Raw genomic sequence first — 23,034 nt, 5'->3', positions numbered from 1 at the left:
ACATCATAAGAATGTTGTAATTAACCTTCGACCAATACTAATTTTTACTGAATACAGTTTGAATGCCTCACAATATAAATCAATGCAACCTCCATGAGCTGTTCGTTGAGGCCACCGGCTGCTTAGCGGTAATGAAACTAGCTGCTAGCTGCTAACTGCTAACAGCCAACAGCTAACTTAACAAGCTCTCCTCCTGCCTATTTCATCACAGAGTTGTTGTTTATTTCATGTTCTTTCTCTCCACATACACTCCTCTCAGTAGTGTAGAGGCAGTTGAGTGGACACCAGAGGGTTTTTGTTGTTTTGACATGATAATGATACAGCGTGCTTCAGGGTTCACATAATGCTGGATAACTCGCCCATCTCCCCCAGAGAGCAGGTTAAGTGTAACAAGCTGGGGACGGAAGCCAGAGGCAGTGTTGGGGAAGTTACTTTTAAAAAGTAGTGTTTGCTCATTACTCGTTACTTCTTAAAAAAAGTAATCCCTTACTTTACTTTAGTTTCCCACTGGTATTTACCACTTTGGTGATAAAATAAAGATTAAAGAGTGAGAGTTAATTTGTGTTAACTAGGCTACATGAATTTGTTACATGACAGATTACTACCACTAATAGCCTATTTGCCAGACCTGCTGCATCACTGAATGAGGAAAATATTAATATTCACAGACACTATCTTTGAACAAATAGTGTCATATTCATGAATAAATCATTTTCTGTTCTGTTATTACATGTGTAACTGCAAGACTGTGTTTGTGTAACAGACTCATACTTTGCAGTAAGCTACAGACCTGCACGAATAAATTAATTCATTTTCTCTTCTGGTATGGTATGGTAGGTACTTTATTAACCCCTCGGGGGGAAATTTCAATGTCACAGCAGCAATTTAAAATACACAAAATAGGAGCTGCTGCAACAGGCTGCCGTTCACACAGCACCAGGAAGGTAGGCAGGTTATGATTGTTCTGTTTTCTGTTAACACAATGCTGCATTTTATTGATGTTTTGGGGGTCGTTTTGATTTCCTTTGAGGTTCCGGGGTCGTATGTTGCCCATGTCTGAGGTCTGACTAGCGAGGTTAACGTTACATTAAACAACAATTACCCAGCCATACAAGTGCAGTTTGCTGTCAGTATATAGTTGGTCGACTTGTTCAGAATCGCCCAGGTCTTGTACATTAGTTAACGTTACTGTTTTGTGTCCTTGTTGCTGGCTCGGCAGTACTTCGGCCCGTAGAGCACAAAAACCATCAGATAAATCCCGATATTCAATATCTTGGGCATGACCGCAAAGTACAAAATTATTATTATTATTATTATTATTCATATGCCTTGAGTTTTTCATGCGTATAAACGCTGGGTTTCTCCACAAGATATAAAAAAATGCCCAGCCACTGTAGCTTAGGCCATTTCGTTAGGTTGGTGACCCACTGACCCGACATTAAGTACGGGTCAGGAAACCTCACTCCGTTGCTAATTGTTAGCTTATTACAATAAGCTAACCTGTCTTCGGTTGACAAACCGTTAAAATAATCCGCTGAGGCGTGTGTATCTTCCATATTCCTCATACGATACTTGATTTTGGCGCTCCTGTCTGTACTGTTGACATGGCAACTGTCACAGTTCCTGCCTAGTGTGCAGCTGAAGCAGACAGGCAGTGTCACCGTCAAATCTGTCCCCAGGAAAAGTAACATTGTGCCCAACTGACAAAGAAACTACGTTCCGTTATCATATTTTCAGTAGTAACGCGTTACACTACTTTTTACCCAGTAAAAATAGTTACGTTTCTGTACGCTGGCCAGGGGGCAGCAGGAACCCATAAAAAAAAGGCCACTCTATCATTCAGTAGACTTTGCTATGTAGTTATGTTGTTGTGGCTCTATGTAATATTTCAAAACAGTAGTAATAGCATTAGTGAAAAAAACTAAAAAATAGTAACATTTGTGGTGCCCTATGGATGATAGCGCCCTCAGCATTTGCCTATACTGCCTATGCCACAAGCCGGCGCTGCCCAAAGTCATAGAAGGTGGACAGAGCAAAGTCAGGCCAAGAGTCAAATGTCAAAGAAAGAGTTCCAATCTGGAGAAAAATTCAAAACAAGAGCATCAACATAACCATAAAAACTTGCTTCAACTTAACTCCCACTCCTGCGGCGTCTTCCCGCCTGCCCCACACTTACTGACGGCCTGTGCACCATGCACGGCACAAGAGGAGAAGAAGAGACTCTGTGTTGTTGCCAAAAGAGAAATGGACTGCGATTACTCTGAGAAGTATGCAGGGGAATGAATTACAATATTTTTGAATATATTTCTCGCCTTTCCCTGATGGTGTGAGAAAGTTACTTAATTCGTTGCCGGTCCCTTTATTCAAAAACAGTTGCTAAGAGGGTCGGAAAAGTCACTAAATCTAGTGAGAACGTCACCAAGTTGGCAACCCTGAGCAAAATAAATGTCAGCTATAAATTGTAAGGACAAACTGGGTTAGTTATGGTGACAGTCCAAGGGATTCTAACCTGAAGTGAAAACATTTTCAACTCACATGGACACATCTTCACCTCAGATTGCACCTCCCTGCGAGAATTTGCATCTATTCACATCCACTCATGTCTCAACATTGCAACATCGCAATAATTCTCCCTTTAAAATGTACTTCAGTCTGAGCTCACCTTGAAAACCAGAGATGTTTTTTTTCAAATTGATTGTTTTTAGTTGAAATGCCAGAGTTAATGAGGAAGAGCACAAGTAAGAAAGGCTCCTATTCACCATTATACATGCACTGTCCCTCTGTAGCCAGTATGAGCAGCAGCAGAAGGCCAAATACATTGTTTAGCTTGGCTTGTGCCCCCCACCTCCCCACGGCAGATGATGTTTGATGACTGTGCTTAGGTGAATTGCTGCAGTGGTAGGTGACATTGACCCTGGCACTATCCATTTAAAATAATGGACACTAGATACACCAAGCTGGAACAAATGGGTAGTGCTGGCTGTCTTTTTAGCTACTGATTTATACTGCACGTGTGTGTGTATGTGTGTGTGTGTGTGTCAGCAGGGGTTGTTCTGTCAGTGTGTAATGTGTCTCAAGTCCCAGTGTTGCATATCAGTTTGTGGCGCACGCCCCTGTCGCATGGAAATAGATGGCACAGGGGTTAGAGAGAGAGAGAGAGAGAGAGAGAGAGAGAGAGGGCAGAACACATTTCCTGCATACCTCTCTCTCACCCGTTCTCTCCGTCTTCACCCTCCCACTTTGGGCTTCTGAGCGAGAGTGCCTCACTCGCAGTGCGCTCCTGTCTCTCCCTCTCTTGCTCCCTCTCTACCTCTGCTCTCTCTCTCTCTCTCTTACTCTCTCTCAGTCAAAGGGGGGGATTCTCCGTAACCAGCTGTAGCTTAACGTGATCCTCTCTTCTCATCATCATTTCATTGATGTTCTCTTGTTTTTCTCTGCTAAATTAAATTACTCTTCTGTCGATGTCACAGCTGACATCCAGTGTTTGGATGCTACCAAGGTGCACAAAGGGTAGAGGGAATAGAAAAGAACTTTTAAGCTATCAGTGCACGTCTCTCGAATCTAGACACTTTGGATTGGTTTATTTGCTGTTGAGAGATTAGTGAACACTGGAGGAATCTTTCTTGTAGTGGATGACTCATTTAGTTTATTTTCCCCCCTCAAGAGTACTGGATGTAGATTTTTCTTTCCTTTTCTTCCACCTGCGTGTTTCACCTATCAAATACGCTGTAGAATCTGTTTGGACTTTTATGGCGTGTGAAATTTTTGCAGTAAGTGTGAAGTTTGGAGGAGCCAAGTGAGACAAAGCATGGCTAAGTGTTGAACCCTTCTGTCCTGGGAGGCAGTCCAGGTAAGGCTGTGGGTATTTTAATTCACTTGCATGGCCATGTAGACTTGTAATTGTCCTTAAAGATGCATTTACATGCATGCATTACTGGGCTGTTGTGCTTATCGGAGCAGACAGGTCCATTAGCAGGGACTGAAATTTAATATTAACCCTGTCTGACTTTATCTCTGTCCCTGGTGCTTTGGAACAGCATATGTCGCAAAGGAAGAACACTTCCTTATTCATCTCTGTCTGAGTCTTGACATCTTGGAATTAGACTAGGCGAAAGGAGACCTCTGTGACTGAGTAAAAAGTTCTCTGTGTTCCTTCAACAGTTGCATCAACTCTGATACATTTGGCTCTGTCTGTAAACATAAGCTCTGGTGAGTGCGCTACAAAAGCTTGATCATTTTGCTGGTTTACCCTCAGAGAGTGAAGATGTATTTTGTCATCACCCCCCTGAAATTCTGGTGGCATAAATCAATTGATCAATCATTTATTTGTCACATTAAATTAAACAAGGTAAAACTCCTTCACCTCCAGCTCCTTCAACTTGTGCACTGACGTTTAGTCCTTCCTGCCTCTTCTTACATTGTAGGCTGCTGCTTTATAATTGTCAGTGTTTCCACACTGCAGCCCTAAGTTGTGTCCTGCTGTGTGTGTGTTTATGGCTTCCCGGGTGGTTCTGCTGTCTGGCTGTGGAATGATTAAACTGTAGTTTTGGGTAAATTTGCCTCACTCAGACAGAATATCACTATATAAGTAAAGCTCTAATTTCCATTGGAAATTCTTTCCCCATTAGATTAACAATTGTATCAGTGTTAAGTGATCAAAGTGCAACTTTTACAGTAGTATGTTTCTGTCATTTTGTTTCTCAAATGCTTTTCAAACATATTTTTGAATCAGACTGTGGCAATCCTCTTCACATCCACTCCAGACAGTGGCCATCTGAAAAGTTGTGTAACCTCAAAGGGACATACCTCATGGTGTTTTATATTAATGTAAATAAAAAATTGAATGCGCCAAAAGCTATTTTCAGAGCTGCCTTCTATGCCACGAGTAAAACGAGGGATTTCACTTTCCTCAGTATGAGTGAGTTAGTCACGGAAGGTTTTTACCTCTGCAGACATGCAAGCAGTCAACTGAGAGATACAGATTTTACAAATGACTAGTAGAGATGGAGCCTGAAAAAGAAGCTTTGCATTGAACACAAGCTCATTAAATCCTTCCCTAATGACTTCTTTTGTCACAAAAGGAGATTATGAATGAATTAAAAGAGGCCAGTATAGTTTCTCTGACTATAAAAGCCCCCATTTATGTAAGGTCCACTTGAATGAATTAAATGTTCAAAGATGAATCCAAGTTAGGAGGCAAGGATGATTAGCAAATGTAATATGTCTGTTAAATTGCTAACCTCAACCCTTAAATTTCTGTTCCCACACATCCAGATATGACCACAGTATCCATGGAGCCTGTGGGAGTCCTCGTGGAGAGGGGCGCCAACGCCACCGACCCCCCTCTGAGCTCACATGAGGACACAGCCGCCACTTTTACGATCGGCACCATCCTTTCCATCATGTGCCTCATCGGAGTCTCAGGGAACATCTACACCCTGGTGGTCATGTGCCACTCCATGAGGACTGCAGCTTCTATGTACATCTACATCATAAACTTAGCTTTGGCAGATCTGCTGTATCTTCTCACCATACCCTTTGTAGTCTGCACACACTTCCTAAAGGGGTGGTACTTTGGGGATGCAGGGTGTCGGATTCTGATCAGCATGGACTTCCTGACCATGCACGCCAGTATCTTCACACTGACAATCATGAGCACGGAGCGTTATTTTGCCGTGATCAAGCCACTCGACACAGTCAAACGGTCTAAAAGTTACCGGAAGGCCATTGCTCTGCTGGTTTGGGCAGCATCTCTCATACTCACCCTACCAATGATCGTGAGCATTCAGCTAATGACACTGGGCAACAAGGCCATGTGTCAGCCCACACTGTCGCCACTGTCCTACAAGATTTACATCTCCTTCCTGTTTTGCACTAGCATTGTCGCTCCTGGACTGATCATTGGCTATCTCTATATCCAGCTTGCACGCACTTATTGGGTTTCGCAGACGGAGACCTTCAAACTGACCAAGAAACTTCCCAATCAAAAGGTCAGTAAATCACAAAATTGAGAATATTGATATCTGAATATTTGAGAGTGTAATTTAGGGGTTACAGGTAGTTTTATTTTACACAAGCTAGTGCTTTTTGGGCTTTACTGCTAATCTTCAAAGATGTATGCTGTGAATATTTGCATGTATGTGCTCAGCCATATATGACAACAGTACTCCAAACCCTGCAATTCCTCTAAGGCCACATCCAAACTTTGGCATTTTAATTTTAAAATGTTATCTCCCTACACGAGTGTTTTAACAGCGTTTCAGAAATAATATACTAACGCACCTGTAAACGAATATCACATGACCATTCAGGTACACTGTGCATGCTCTACTGTAGTTAATTGCTCAGTTATTAGAGGCACTCAGCGTATCCTCATGCAATGGTTTGTGTGATACCTTACGAATTTGTGCCCCGTAAATGACGTTATGTCCTCAATGTTAAAGTGACATAATTAATATAAAGTTATGTAGGTTACGTTTAAGCAAGTAAAGATACTGTGGTTAGGTTTAGGAAAAGAAACGTGGTGACGTCGTTCTTTAAAATGATTCAAACTTCTCTCGATGTTTACACTGTTCCTATGACCAGCCTTGGGACAATGCTAAGGGAAAATCTTGTTTTGTGACCCATTCTCCACCCAACCTGCATTCTTACTGGATAGCTCCGGACCACTTCCTTCTTTGCTTTTCAGCACATTGGTCACATAATTGCAGCCTTCCAAAATATGTTACTGTAATATTACGTGGGATATGTACGCATTTTGATGCATTACTTTCTTTTAGAGCAAATGAACAGCACATGAGAATTAGGGTTTCCCCCGACCAAGAATTTTCCTAATCGACCAAGAGTCATCATTTAAGGCCATTAGTCAGCTAGTCACCCACATGTTGTTAATTTACTTATTGAATTATACATTTTGGGTGGGGCAACACAATGGTTTGAGTTCAAGGTCTGAGAAAGAATAGTGTAACTAACATTGTTAACACTGTGCTACATTACAGAGAAATACAAAACTGTACTAATGAACCTTAATTAATATAGACCTATATTTTATCTACAAGTGCACGTCACACACTGAGCGAGCCACCTGTTAATTACACTATTTGCAAAGTGCTGAAAAAACGACTCAATGACATGAGGTCATTTCACAGCAATTAGCAGTTTAGCAGGTAGTTTACTGTAAACCAACTTACTTCACACAACAATAAGACAGCACCCCAGAACAGTTCACCAAATATTCTTATACTCCTCCTTACGCCAGGGCCACACTGCCCGTGGAAGCGCTGCGAATAGCCTCAAAGTGAAGCCAGTTTCCTTTCGGCGCCCATGTTAACCAATTGTGTCATCCATACCGGCTACAGAGCTGCGCGGCGCAGCCAGTGTGGATGACACCGCCCTGCAGCGATCATTTCAACATCTGGTCTATTTTCTGCGCAAGCCGCAAGCTAATGTGTCAAGCCAGGCAGGAAGTCAAACAAAGGAACAACAACAACAGCATCCGGTCAATTTTCAGAATAAAACAAATTTCAAAATAAAACACCCCGTTTGACAAATGTGATATATATATATATATGTGTGTGTGTGTGTGTGTGTGTGTGTGTTTATATATATATATACTCATTACTAAGAAGTGGACACACATGTACAGTTGTTAGGAAAACATGGCGTATAATTTTATGAGGTTATTTACTTACCCATGATGGAAAAACAGCCCCAAATGTGACGGAGACAACAGCTGGGACCAGAAGCGCTTGTCGACTGGCGTGGAGAGAAACAATTGTTTTGGAAAATTCTGCTCTTATTATCTTGCCCCATTGAAGGTTGTTTCATCTAAGTACATATTCTGCTTCCAATCTGACCTTAACTGGGCCTTTTTCGCCACAGCAAAAGCAGTAATGACTGTGCTAAGTGGCTAATGGACATGTACGTAGCTACTTACATGTTTCAGATGATACGTCATGTTTGTAGTCAACAAATGATAGGCAAATGTTTGCCTGCAGAGTTTATGTATCACCTTGGTCTTGTCTTTCACCTTCTCAAAATGATTCCTGCCTGACATGTTATTGACTAGCCTGTGTAATAACCACAGGTGCCAGCCCTTTAACTGCCTGGAAACATGAGGTTGGATGCTGGGTCCTACTCTTGTGCTTTTTTTGTACCAGCTTTGAAGAGTGCGCAGCAGGTTGCATCTGAGGTTGCTAAGCAACCTTAACAAGCACTGTATAGCTTATTTACCAGAAATTCTGAGTGCAGAGATGATTTTCTACCAGGTGCTGGGACAGATGTAAAGCTCTGAGTAGCCTTGCACTAAGATGATCAACTTTTCCGTCCTCAGACTGAATATTTATAGAAGAAAGGAAAGATATCTGACGGCTGTGATTGGTTTGTAATGTGATTTCTGTCCGCCTGCTGAGCGTGGCCACTTCCTTTGTCTGTCCTTTCAAATTAAATTCCCACATGGTCCAGTCATATAGGCTTTGATTTATTTTAACAAGGCACAGCGGGGTTTTCTTTTCTCTCTGCAACTAAACGACCAATTAAGTCTTGTTGACTGATGACCTTTCTGGTCGAATAATGTTTGGTCGACTATTACGGGGGCAGCCCTAATGAGAATAGCCTGAAATACTACAGAGATGGCAAAAGTAGGATGGCACTTTTACTGCAAGTAATACATGAAGTGGTCAAGGTGGCGAAAAACTGATTGGGAGTTGTTGCAAAGCAAATACTGCAACTTTAAGTAGTTCAAGAAGCAATATCTATTGCTGGTGGAAGCCATAGCAATGAGAAAGGAATACTCAGACAAGAAAATCACAAAACTTATGTTAACCTAGCTACAATGTTTTTGCTTGACATGCCATGACTGATAAGACTCAATCAGGAAGCAAACATGGTTGTCTGCTTCATCAAACATCTCCGTTTCTGCCCATCCAGGCTAAAATGCAGCCCGTGTTTTTTTTAAACCAAGCAGTGTTTCAAAAATCTCTGTTCGGTGGGGTTCAAAAACACCTGAGCAGTATGGATGCAAGGTATAAATAGTTGTGCGTTTTAAAAAGAAAACATATTAGCGTGGATGTAGCTCAACTTAAACAACAAACTACGTTCTTCATTCTGAAAGTGTTACAAATCAATGTTGCAAAAACAAGTGTTTTGTCATCTGGCACTTCTAGGTTCAGGTACTGAAACGTATTGAATAGGCTAGGGGAAAAATAACTACGACTGATGATCATGGTTAAAAGAAAAAGAAAAGTTAAATGTCTGCATGAGGCTGGAAACAAATATTGGCCTTCCATATAAAAGTTTGACCTTTTGTTGACCATCCAACTACTCACTGCCCTAACATCCTCCCTTTGTGGACTTCGTGGAGACAGAACAGCCCCTCTAATCCAATTTAAAGCCCCATTTTTATTTCTCCTTGTTTTGGTGTGCAGCATCAATCTAGTCCCTGTCCCATCATGTCTTAACCACTCTGCAGCTCGGCTGGAGAGGGATCCAGACACATCCATCAGGTAGAGCCTCATGAGCAGACAGGAAGTTGGGCAAGACGCCGCTGTTTAAACTACCGCCAAAGACATTCCACTCACCAGGGCTGTTGATTCAGTCATACTCCATATGGAAAGTGTACAAACTCCTAAGGGAGGAGCCCTATCCTGTTGCTCATGCACTGGTGACATTCTTTGTCATAGCCATTGTTTGACCTTCTGTTTGTGGCAACAGTTTGCCAACAGCATTGTTGTCATGAAAGATAAATATTTTATATAAAGTGTATAAATAGAGCATCATCAGTTCGGCTCTCTGCTTAAAACATTTTGTTATCAATCCTCTCCCTGAGGCTGCAGCTTTTCTTCTTTCCATTCCCGTTTGCTCTCTTCTCACGCTGAGACCAAACCCCTTCCAATTTTCTTCATAGCAGGGCTTAACATGGGTTAATTTTGTCTTATCAATGTGATTAACAATGTGCCAGTGCTGCCATTCAGTTGCATTAAAGGCTGTTCATAGGATTTACTTGTACCTTGGAGCAAGAGAGAATGCAGACTGTTCAACTTTTAAAAGTGCCGCTGCTTGGTACAGGAATAATTAATACTCTCCGTCCCTACCAGTGCTGTGTGTAACTGTGGGTCTCTTTCTCAACGAGGATCACAACGAGGAACGACAGGCAGGGTTTTATAAGCTGTCCTTAGCTTTTTATAATACTAATCACTGGAGAAAAATGAGTACTGCTCAACTCCTAAGCAGCTATCATAGATGAACAAGTACATGCAAATTTTACAGTGCATGGATTTGGAAGATGAGTCATCAAAACCAAAATACCTCCACTTGAAGGCTCCATATATATGGCCACAATGCAGTGATTTTAAGTTATCATCATTACCTTATGTTTTTGGCATTTTAACATACAGCAAAGCTACATCAAGAAGATTAAACAGAAGTTTTTCTATTCTGTGTATCTATGTGCTGTACAGTCATACAGTCAATCTAATAATTTTTCTGAGATGATAACAGTTTGTTTGGCATGTCATGATTAATACACCACTATCCTGTACAGTATTAACCTTCTTTGGACTGGAGGAACTCTTTCACAGTTCAAGAAACCCCTTTTTGTTTTGTCCACACAGCTACAAATGATCTTATTTCTTAGACAGCCATTTTGAGGGACTTTTTCAGTTCCTATTTTAGAGTGGATTCTCTGGTGATTGATCCAGACATAAGCGTACATTGATTGGTCAAACACAGTCGATGCAGCACCGGCAACCACTGTTTTAAAAAATGGGTTAGCCATCTGTGAACAACACACAATACAAAACACAAACAACAGCTTGTTACAAGAAAAATGTAAAGAACACACAGGCGACTGTACTGATAGAGAAGTCCAGGCTTTACTGAGCATATACGCAACCCAATTTTGAATCGTCAAAGCAAAAGTGACTTTGCTATACCAACCGCTGACCAGCTAACAGTATGTCACTTTAGTATTGCCACAGGTGGTGGGAATGCAAACAGAAAAAATAAACCCTTGAAGGTATGTAGTCCTCCTGGGAGCTCCCCAGCTCTCAGGGAGTCACCAGAACTATTTGGTCCTAAAACACCTAATAATTCACATTAATGATTTATCTCTTATGTTCCCAAAGGTGCTGTACCTGATCTTCACCATCGTGCTCCTCTTCTGGGCATGCTTCCTGCCCTTCTGGATCTGGCAGCTGCTGGGTCAGTTCCACCCCTCGCTGCCCCTATCCACCAAAGCCAAACGCAACATCAACTACCTGACCACGTGTCTGACGTATTCCAACAGCTGCATCAACCCTTTTCTGTACACGCTGCTCACCAAGAACTACAAGGAGTACCTGAGGAAGCACAAGCGGTCCTGGAGTGCTGGCAGCTACTTCAACAGGAGTCGTCGCTTTCAGCGTTCGCCACGCAGGTCGCCATCTTCCAGCAGTCAGCAATGTACTGAGAGCTTTATGCTCACACACACAGCCTCTCTGCGAGCACATAACAGCAGTTTGTAAGGTAGGGGCAGATTTTACTTGCTGACACTTGTGATTTTGTTAGCTGATGAGAAGACCATAAGTAATCCCTATACGGTGTCATCCAAATGTGTTCAGGGTCCAGTGTTCCCAAGGGCCTAGTCTTTGTTCAGCCACTGTGAAGACATCAATGTCTTAAGTCAAGAGAATTGCCTTGCCCTGAGGTTTCAAAGAGCATAACTGCAGTAGGTTGATGCGCTGTGGGTGGGTGATTTCAACTTGACCCAGAAACATACATTGAACATTTGACCTAGGGCAAAAGAAATAGTTGAGAACACATAACTCTTACACGTCTCCTTAGTTTATCACATTAAGAGAATATTGAGCTGAAGAGCAAAGGACCCTGGGACCACAGATAAGCTTTCTCCCTAAACTACATCCTTCTCTTAACACAGCTCAGTACTGCAGTAAGTTACAGCTTCTTTTCCATCTTTCTACTAACAATTCTGCATCAATATCCTGGAAGCCAGCAGATGATATAGACTTGGCAGCTTTGCTGGAGTTTCTAATAAGAGGAAAGGCTGGTGCTGATGGCTTATGTGATTACAGATTGCATTGCTTTCTAGCCCTCTGAAAACATGTCTGTTTAGGATTCCTACTTCCTGGTATGCAGTGTAAACATGTCGATTCTGGACAAGTGGTGCCTCTTGATGTTTATGTATGGAACTGGGGGAGCTGGTGAAACATGTTCAGCAACAACAAATACTCAATTGCATAGGAAATTCAGAAGTTTCAGGACAGCAATGCAGTTCAGTCAATACACTTTCTGCCAACAGTTTTAGGACAGTTGTCTCTTTCTTCGAAGGGTACAAAACATTAGTCAATCAAAGTCATATTTCATTTGAGTCATGACACAGTTCCACCAATGGGGTATGTGTATGGACACAAAAGCAGTTCCTCTGAGGAAAAACAATCCATTTTCACTTTCCATTTCAATTTTCACCATTTTAACTTCAAGTCTGTACTTGTAATCAAACATATCAAAAGATCTCCTATCTTGGTCACTCCTGATTTCATATTGGCAGTATTTTGCCAGCCAGCACCATACTGCTGTGATTTGAACATATATATCACTGTAATTTAATCTATATTAAAAGGTCCACTTACTTGCTTTATAGGGCTTCCAACCGCATCTTGTTGTTTCTTTAAAGAATATGAAATAGTAGGTGGAACTCAGAGCTGAACAAGGAACTTTAACTTTTTATATCACAACTGCAATTTTCATGCATTCAGCTGTAACTAATCAGGATTAATTGCAAGCGGTAAAATGCTGAAAACGTGATCTTGACTCCTGTCTGGTAATGCTTTCTGGGTGCTGATGATTTCAATATGTTTGAAACATGTTCTATGTCTTTTTTCTGTTTATGAAAGACCAACAGAAAAACAGGTCTTTCTCTACTTAAATGAATTGGCAACTTACTCATGTAAATTCTTCAGGCTGTTCTCATGCACTGTACATTTTCCCATGAAAAGTAATGCACTGAAATACATGTTCTAAGTAATCACGAGCCAGTCAAGTATAGCGATTGATTTGGGAAGGCTGCAACCTCATGACCAATGCCAACATTGGTCATGAGGTTGGTGGAAGGGTCACAAAACACAGGACTTTTCTCCAGGAATTTCCTCAGGAGTGTGTTCTGAATTGTGTGAACTTTGAGTCATTTTAAGGTACGTCATCACCATGTTTCTTTTCCTAAACCAGTAAATTTACTTGCCTAAACTTAATATATGTAACCTTACGTGAAGTACATGACTTGACGTTACATACGAATACATAACAGCATTTGTGGGGAGCTAATTCATATGAATCATGTATGCATTTTTGTAGAATATCAAACAAACCATTGCGTGAGCACACTGACCTAGCAGGTAGCTTGGTAGTGTAAATGACTGAAAGAAAATGTTGAAACATGCAATTAAAATTTAAACACATCACAGCATCATTTTAAGCTTGTCAGGGGAAAGGCTGTGGGACTTCTGGGAATCATGGTTGCGAAGCTGTCTCTCCTCTATCTGCTAAGCTAACGTTGACATGGGCTTAAACAGCTAAAGGGTATGTCGTTAGTCCTGTACTGAACATTTTCAGACGTACCTTAGCAGTTTAAATGTTATAAATGTCAGGTCAGTTTTATCTGCATAGCCCAATGTCACAATTCACAAATTTGACTTAAAACTTTAGTTGCTAACTTTTATAAAAATAACTTTCTGTCATGTTCGCTGAAACGGCCACTAACCCTGTACAGTATTACATGAGATAGATGGTACATGGAAAGAATAATAGTCTTTTGCCTCCTTGTAATGCTTCTGATGACCTTAGAAGATGAGCCTTTCGCAGCTGTCAATCCTGACAAACTGCAGTCAAACTATCAAACTAGTTGTTGACATTCCTGGTCCAACACTAGGACGTCACCAAAAGCACATGGTTGGGTTTAGGCAAGAAAAGCAGGTGGTTTAGTTTAGGGGAAAAAAAATTTGGTTTGGCAATTGGGAAGTGATCACCAGGCTTCTGGGTGAAAGTCCAGGGATTGTTGGACCCACTCACCAACCCTTCCACCTGGCCTATATTAAACTACATCTATCGCCTTGTTGAATGCTTTTCTGCAGTGACACCATTGGAATACATTTCTGAATATTTTCTCATCTCTAAAAGGAACAAAATACATTATTCATGCAACGTTTCATTTCACATGCACAGTGTTAAGATTTACAATAATGTAGATTTCCTAGCTCAGCTTTACCTCTTAATTATGTTGAGTATTATCCATGGAATTTCTATTGCCTCAAGAAAGCTATAAAGTAACTCTTTGACTGAAATATTATTCTTCATAGTTGTTATTTTTTATTGCCTCAAGGATCCTTTTTTTTCAAGGTTTACTTTCCTATTAATTTTTTAGATTTTTGTCAGATTCTGCCTTATTCTTTTTTTTTTTTTTTTTTTTTGAACAACCCTGCTACTGTATTCAAGGACTGAAAGGTGGCTCATGTGTGGAATCGGTATCAAGTTTGATTATATATCTTTGCACTATCGCCAAAAGCCAACATTCTTGCAATACTAAAATATTTTGTGTGTATTTATGTATGTGTCGGCCAGTCTGCACGACTGTCACATACATTAAATGGGTTTTAGATGCTGCCCGCAAACGTTCCGTGCAGAGGAAGCTGGAGGACTGAATCATAGTGCAGCGGAGGGGAACGGAGAGTGAAGAGCAGGGTGTGGAGAGGAGGGGGTGGGACGGCAGGATGCACTCGCACACACACACACACACACACACACACGCATGTACGCTCATACACACACACACATGTGCAGGCACACACTTGCCACTAACTTGCGACTTAGCGAGAGTGGTTGCACAGCCATATATCTGCAGAAGAAAAGCCAGCTGACACACATAACACTACTTTTTTTGTTCTTTTACAGATGATGACATCTGCTAAATAAATAACTGAAATGAATGTAGCTCATAACTAAATCCAGATTGCCACAGCAGGATATTATAGCTGAGTGTTTATCTTTCCCCCCCATAACCTCTCAAATGGATCTAGACTACTTTATGTTCTATAGTAATATCTTTTTCTCATTCCAATTTATCCCACAAGAGAGAAAAAAGAGGGAAAAATCCAATATTTACAATCCGGTTTATAACTCTGCACTCAACTAATAGTGCTTTACCCCTGATTACTGTGTGGTGTGTGTCCAGGCTGCCTGTAGAGACAGAGTAGCAGTGTGAGTCATATTACTACTCTGCCTTGGAATACAATGTGCTGAGTGACACCTACCATAATTCACAAGGGCAGAAAATATGGCTCCATATTTGTGCCTGAGCGCTTGGAGACGCATACACATGGACAGTATTTCTCCAAAAGGCTCACCACCACTGGAACATTTTCCAGCAACAAGAAGCATAGGGATTATAATTAAAAATGTTGTAATTAAATAGTAATTACTGTGCAATTACAGCAAGGCTTTTTTGCTGCTTTAAGGCATTTTCTCATAAAATCTCTGAATAATGTCGAGAGTCAGGTCCAGACTTCATTCAGAGTTTACCTTTTACACATGCAGCACACAGCAGGAGATTTTTTGGTTTCAGAAGTGTCCTCACCTACTGGAATACTTTGTTTGGTGTCAGTTAGGGGTGATGCCTGGGTAGAGCGTGCAGGACAAGACATGACAGGGATTTCGAAATTCGTCTGATGACTGAGCCTCACTCCGAAGTCGTCAAAATCTTGGGCTCTGGCAGTGAGTTGTGGCGTCACAAACCAACACAAAAAGGCGTCCTTACACGTTGGCATGATATGCGGCCGGTTGTTGTTATAGTTTAACGATGCCCGGCGACATAAGAGGGAAACCCGGGGGACAGGGATGAAAGTTAAGGCAGCGAATGTTCGAGTGTCACAGGTGGGAAGGGTGGTGAATGGGTCCAATAACCACCAACTTCTACCTGAGAGAGCGGTGTTTACGTCCCGTAAGATTCTAAAGCCAAACCCTGTTTTTTTTTTTATCTAAACCTAACCACTTCGTTTTGTTGCCTTAACCTAACTGTGTTTTTGTTGCCTAAACCTAACCATGTGTTTGTTGTTGAAAAAAAAAAGTTAATTTGCAGTGTTGTAACAATGAAGTGCGTTAATTTCAAAAAGGGACTATATGTAAATGTTTAATTTCCAGTGAAAACTGAAGCGTATTTTTAATGAAGAGAACTTGACATGGTGACCCAAAATATCAACAACCAACGCGCTAAGGGTACCTTGCACGTCATATGTGGATGTGGAAAGTGTACTAACCCTAACCCGTAATGAGAGTTTACTCAATTCGCCATGGCAGAAGAGAGCAGCAGTGTCAGACGGCCAAACTTCTCCCAGGAGGAAACTGATGTTTTGGTCCGGGAGGTCCAAGCTCGCAGTGTCCAAATATACGGAACTGCGAGCAGACCTCCATGAGCTGATGATGCAAAGGTAGCCTGGGAGGAGGTCACCACAATTGTAAATCAATGTTGCGTTTCTTTCGTGCGCGCGCGCTCTCTCTTTCTCTCTCGCAGTCTCACTCTGTTTCTTTTCTTTTGACTTTTCTAAGTTTACAGATGCTGAATATATACTCCCTATCTGATGCTGTGGCTGTTTGTGGTTGGCTGAGAGGGATGTGAACTCATTAGTTTGCAGCTGTGTTAATCAAATCAGGTTGGGTTGCCAAACGTGCCAAACAGTAGACCTGGTTTCAGCTGGCGAGCTTTTAGCGCACCTTCGACAAAGCCTTTTGGAACGAAACTGTCACTGTGCCAAGCTGGATCTGTTGACACCTCCCCCTGCTGCGCCACCACACCCATCTCAGCGAACCTTGGTCTGCCAAACTACCAAACTGAGCGCGCCTCGGGTTGCACTGCTCGAAACTAGCTCTGCGCGGAGTTCGCCACCCTGCGCCGGAATCGGACATTACACAGACTTTGTACTTGGGAGCTGGCAGGGTAAAGTCCATTTAATGTGACCTCCAACTGATTCAGGCATATGCATTCTCACAAACATGTCCACCGGGTAATGTCTAGATAATTTTAGGTATGCAGTGCATGTGTAAAAGGGGTTTTACTGGGAAGATGAGGGCTGATGTTAATTTTTGTCCCTGTGTGTTCAGTTTACAGACTGGACTTGTTAGCGTGAGTGCTAGTGGAGAGATATATGAGGAGAACTGAATACAGTTTTAAGGGATTCCCCTTTCATTACCATGAAAGTTGCTCAGTGTCACATAAAGCTTAAAAACGTCCCAGATATTAAATTAGACAGATCCTCTGCATTTTTAGGCCCATAGTACAAGCACATTTGAGACTTCTGCCAGCCAAACTGGCTTACTTATGGTTTAGCCCTATGCTAACTTGAATTGGGATAAAATGATTACATCATGTGGCTCTTCTGGACTTTCAAAGTATTATCTGACTGAATTGATCAAATCCTGATAGTGAAATGAGTCATTTTGCAGGACTTGTGATGCTAAAAAAATGTATTCACTGATTTACAGAGGTCTATTTTGCAATGTAAGTCTATGAGAGGAAGTGTTTTTGGGCCCAGTGGCAACACCTGACTGACCTGGTAGTCGTAATTCCAGGGTTTGGCCACTATGTCAAACTGGCTTCAGAGACCGACAATGTTCATGGGTGGAGGTGGGGTTGCTAGCATCCAGCAAAAGAGTGGCTCCCACTAATAAGAATGCACCACCCAGTGCCTCCAATGGCTCCTCTTAGCCTGTTTGCTTATGTTAGCCACTGGTTAGCCGGCTTTAAGGAATCAGCAAGGCTTTGAGTTTAAGGTGAACCCCACAGCTTCATTGTAAAGACAGGACTAATAGAGAGGTGGGTGAAGTCACTGGCTGGCATTAAGCTATCCAACAATGATAAGGCCAAGCCCTCAGGAACAGCCATGGATGTATAAAGAAAACTGGATATAGCGCTGGAGGCAGGACCCCGTTCATTCCTGTGAAAGCTGTTCAGTGGTGCATTTGCCAAAAAAAAAAAAAGTGCAATTTCCACCATATAAAATTAGTCGGATCTTCTGCATTGTTGGACCTAAAGAGCAAGCTCAGCCAGAGGCCAAGTATAGCTTAGCACCTAACTTCCACCAGTTGAATGGCTAACTAATGATTTAGCCCTCCACTAACTTGAATTGGGCTAAAATTAGACTTGCAAAATGTTATTGGAAGGAATGGATACAAATTCTGATATTGACATGAGTCATTAACTGGGTTGTGACATTCCCAAAAACGTATCCACTGATTTCCAGATGTTTCTATTACAATGTAAATCTATGGGGAAAAGTATTTTTTAGGCCCCATGGCATCACATGAGAAACGCAGATGATGTAATTCCACTTTTGACCACTATGTGAAATTAGCTTCAAAGCCCAGCTTTGTTCCTGGGGGCATCAGAACAATAATGCGTTTTGAATCCAATTTGATATATTGGCCAAACTGTGTAACATCTTTATGGGCCCTGTGATGCAGGATAGCTGGGAAGTCACATTTTTTTGGCACCATGCACGACCAGCCAACTTTCATAGGAATGAACAGGCTCCTGCCTCAAACGTTGTATCTACTTCATGTTTATATCCATGGGTTAGGCTATCTGCTCTTTCTACTCTGTTTTCTATGCCGTTAAATTCAGCAGATGTGATTTGTGGACATGGAGGCACATGGAGGCTTATGAGTTTTTCAAGGCACCGTCAATACTGTGCTGTGTAACAGAATTAGAGTAACGTAATGACTTTCCTCTGCTGTTAAGTTTCTCAGTCAGTAATGTGCAATATATAACTGATTACATTTTTAGTCAGCATCTCCAACACTGTTTTCTAAAATGTCATTAGTCACGTATAAACTAAAGATGCAGCATGACTGCAGAGGTGCAGAGGCACATACAGAGTCTGTTATGTACAGCTCATAAAGCACTCTGAAGGTCACTGCTCAGCTCAGTCACAGTCTGGCCTAATATGCTTTGATTTAAACCAACAACAGTGAAACATCAAATTGCTGTTCTAATTTACCAATAACAATATAAAGTATGAGGTTTTAATTATAATGACATAAACACTTAAAACATTTATTTGGCCTAGAGAATTGTACAAGTATCACAAACTTGATAACCCACCAGCTGGAAAATCCTCTCATTTGCTTTTATTGTGAGGGACACGGGAGGCTAAACATGAAGCCATAATATCAAACTGCAGAGAGTGGATTGACTTTATGTCTTCCTGCTGTGCAATAACAGCCACCCCGCTTAAATGACCCAAAAAGACAGCAGCACAGATAAGATTCTGCGAGCATGAAGCTATAATATAATTTGCTCTTTCTCTGAAGAGGAAAAAAAAGTATTATCTCTGTATGAAAGATACATGTTTAGCTGACTAATAAAAATGTATAAAACCAGGCAAAATCTTATCTTTTTCCACACTGACATTCATTATTCATTTCTTAATCATTGGATAGCAGCAGCAGCAGCAGCAGCAGCTTCCCCTCCCTTCCTCAAAGGCTACTTCACACTAGGCTCTGCTGACTTTTGGTGACTACTGGAAAATGGTGCATACAAAGGCTGGCTCAGTTTTTACCACAGCACCTTTGGAAAAGAAGTTTTGGAATAAATGAGCTATTGGAAAACGCAATGGGTCATGAAAATGGAATCGTGTATTTTACTTTCAGTCTGCTGTCTTAAAATTATTTAAAACTTACACATTTCTTTCTTTTTATTACCTTCCACTTGCGTCTTTCATTGCCCTTAGTGGATTTTTGTAAAAGAGCCCCTTGACAATACATCAGTGCTGGCTAATTCATCTCTCTGCTAAATTCTGCCCCATAAATGTTTCCTCAATAAAAAGTTGCAGGCTAAACTCATGAGTCCACATGGTGACAGCTACCTGGCAGGCTATGTGGAAGTGTGCTAACTCCTAATGTACACTGATAGCATCTAGTCTTTACTGCAACGCAGGCCACACCAGGATGCAGCCAGTGGACACAGGAAATGGTAGGGAGCAGGCATTTTTTGCAGTCACTGTGGAAAACACGTACTGTATAGCTCGGTGTTATTGGACTGTGGTTTAATATTCACCGCATCAGCAAGGGCATACATAATCTCCCCTCCAACAAGCTTAATTATTCCATACATTTAAAGATGAATATTCCCCACACACACAGGTCTGAGATTGCCCTGAAATGTGGTGTTAGAGGTTCCCAGGAAATTAACAGGGATGAGAGGGGATGAGGACATTGGTTCAGTTGGTTTTGTATTGCCTGTTCCAATCTATGGCAACTTTGTGCACTGGTATCAACTATCTACAAAGTCCCATAACAGTGTCCGGATAAAAACCCTATAACCTGGGCTAGTATAGGGGAGACTGGGGATTCTTGTATTTACTTTTATTTAGAGATAAGAAACAATAAATTGTGCAGACAATGAAGCCCCCACACAATGGTGTTTCAAGTCCTGTGTGTGATTTTATACTGGTTTCATATGAGTAGAGGAAAGTCAGCTAGCTGCTGAGCTAATCTTTGCAATGTAAAATGTCATAGGCTTATGCTAATAATATTAGCATGTTGTGTAAGTGGGGAAACGTGTCTAGTATAAGACAGTTGTTTTGTCAGTAAATCTTGTGAGTTGTGATGGAGACGAATTTTGTGACGTTACCTTTGTTAAATGTTGTTATGTGAGTAGAGGAAAACTTGCAAGGCTAACTTATGTAATGTAAAATGCTATAGGTTTGTGCTAATAACGTTAGCATGTTGTATTTGTTGGGAAAATGTGTCTGTATATCTTGCAAGTTATAGTTAAGCAAATTCGTGTACATGTGTGTAGAGCTGTGGCTATCAAGTCATGTTTAATGTGTGTTTTGAATCAATCAAACTTTACAGCCCCTCACAGAAACCTTGCTGTTGACTACCGTTTTAGAAGTGTGACTGCAGATCGACACAGACACACCACTGCCCAAGTATAAATGCTCACAATGGCGTAGGCCACGTGCTTAGGCTACAGCATAGACTCTGCACAGAGCCAACTGTGTTATTTGCATCGTATGGCAGACAGCCAAGTTTAAAAGGAAAAATCAATTTCTGAGGTACATGTAGTATACAAACAAGCAGAGGCACACAGAAGTGTAAGCAAACACACACAAGAGTGCAAGACAGGCGCAAACACATGAATAAGGACACAGACATAACACACACACACAAAATGATTTTGGCAAAAAAAAAATCAGTTGTTGAATAAAAAGCTTTTTATGTCTTAAATTTTGTCATAATCCTTATTTCATGATATTACATCTGCCTCAGGTTGTGTTACAACTAACCCAGACTACTGGGTGCATTATAACATTTCACTCCTTGTGTCTGAAACTACACCATGTACTTTCTGTTTGTGTTACTGAGATAATAGCTACACCATTTAAAAGCAGATACACATGTTTTGAGCACACTGGCTTAAAAGAGCTCTAAGAACATCCTTAGCCTTACCTTAATGGTAACACACAGACATCTTCATTCACATAATCTATAACTATATGACTATAAATAACCCCATGTGTAGCATGTTCACAAAACGGGAACTGCTCATTGGTTCGAAAGCCCATTGGTCCGACATCCCATTGTTCCGACCATATTAAACTCATTGTTCCGAAGTCCATTCCGAAATCATCATCATGCCCTGTGGTTAAGGTCTGGTTAGGTTTAGGCACAAAAACCACTTGGTTAGGGTCAGGAAAAGATCATGGTGTGGGTTAAAATGAAAAAGAAAGTGACAAACACATAAGCCGTGAGCCTGCTCTGCCTCAAGCCGGTCGTGGCGCACCATACGCCCGCCGCGAGCCGTTCAGCACCGCGGACAGTCGGACTAATGGGATGTCGAACCAATGACATGGACCCCACAAAACACAGTAATTTATCTCACATTTTCATTGTTGTAGTGACATGTCGAAACACCTGCCCGTTTCCTCTCAGACAAGGAGAGGAAATAAGTCAGGAAAGGAAGTGAGACTTTCAATAAAAGATTTTTGAGTAATATTTCTCTCTGTCAGCTCAGCTCTGTGACTGAATAGAAAAGGTGAATAATCCAAAAGAAGCCAAACAAACTGCTACACTATAATCACTTGTATGTACCTGTACATATTATTCAGTAACTTTAAAGCTTTGTCTTTCAGTGTTTTTATGGCAATAAAATATGTATTGTGCTCCCAGGAAGAAAAAAAAACTTGATCATTAAAAAAGAGAAAAAGATGAGTGCCACTTCTCCTGGTTAGAATTCCTTTAGTGTTCATTATTCAGGAGGTTTTTACTGGGAGCCAAATTATTTGAGGTGTCCTCCTGTCCAAAACAAATGGACCCAGAGATTTAAAGCAGTAAAACTCCTAAATAAAGCAGTTTCCCATTACTAATCAGTCTAACGTAACAATAACACAACGATTCTTATTATAAGGTGATTACACTAAAGAAAACATACTTATAACATTATATTCCATTTCTGCCATTATATCCCCCTAAATCCTACACACTGGACCTTTAACTGTTATTTTGAAGCGTTTAAAGTTGTGCTTGCAGCATGGCTATGAATGGCAATGTGGCCAATGGGCACTTTTATTCGGACTGAAAAATCCCAATAACTATGAGATGGATTGCCATGAAATTTTATGTCTAACTCTTGGCATGAAATCAAGGCCATCAAATCACACAGCTTTGTATATTTTCATTGCATCTGCACACAGCAGTGCACAATCTTGCCCATAAACTCCAAAAAGATCAAACGAAAGAAGCCTTGACCGCTATTAGAGCTGGCTATGCAATAATCATTCCCTCACAGACCAGACATCCTCCATGTTTAATTACAATTTATTTAATCCTGTGTCCAGAGCTGCACACTTTAAAGCCATCCTCTTCAATCACAGACTGTGCCAGAGAAAGTCATAGAAACATGGATAGAGGACTCATTAACTTGGTTATCATCTTTTAGCCTTTTACCCATAGAGCTTCCATCTCAGCTGCCAAATGAAATAGCATTTGTGA

At 41.2% G+C, this 23,034-nt stretch overlaps 1 protein-coding gene across 3 annotated transcripts in view; it reads left to right on the top strand.

Annotated features, from left to right (window-relative positions):
- The first annotated feature begins 3,718 nt into the window (after window positions 1–3,718).
- Window positions 3,719–23,034, top strand: part of LOC125881218 (urotensin-2 receptor) — a 149,222-nt gene continuing 129,906 nt past the window's right edge. For all 3 annotated transcript variants that reach the window (XM_049564283.1, XM_049564282.1, XM_049564281.1), the window contains exons 1-3: window positions 3,719–3,850; window positions 5,275–5,990; window positions 11,124–11,502. In XM_049564283.1, the coding sequence (XP_049420240.1) occupies window positions 5,277–5,990; window positions 11,124–11,501 (1,092 nt within the window). In that variant the 5' untranslated portion in view covers window positions 3,719–3,850; window positions 5,275–5,276 and the 3' untranslated portion in view covers window position 11,502. The remainder of the gene's footprint in view (window positions 3,851–5,274; window positions 5,991–11,123; window positions 11,503–23,034) is intronic.

This window comes from Epinephelus fuscoguttatus, linkage group LG20 (assembly GCF_011397635.1).
Source record: "Epinephelus fuscoguttatus linkage group LG20, E.fuscoguttatus.final_Chr_v1".
In the NCBI taxonomy this organism is placed as follows: Eukaryota; Metazoa; Chordata; class Actinopteri; order Perciformes; family Serranidae; genus Epinephelus; species Epinephelus fuscoguttatus.
Note: the sequence above shows the minus strand (reverse complement) of the source record. Positions and strands in the feature narration are given on the sequence as shown.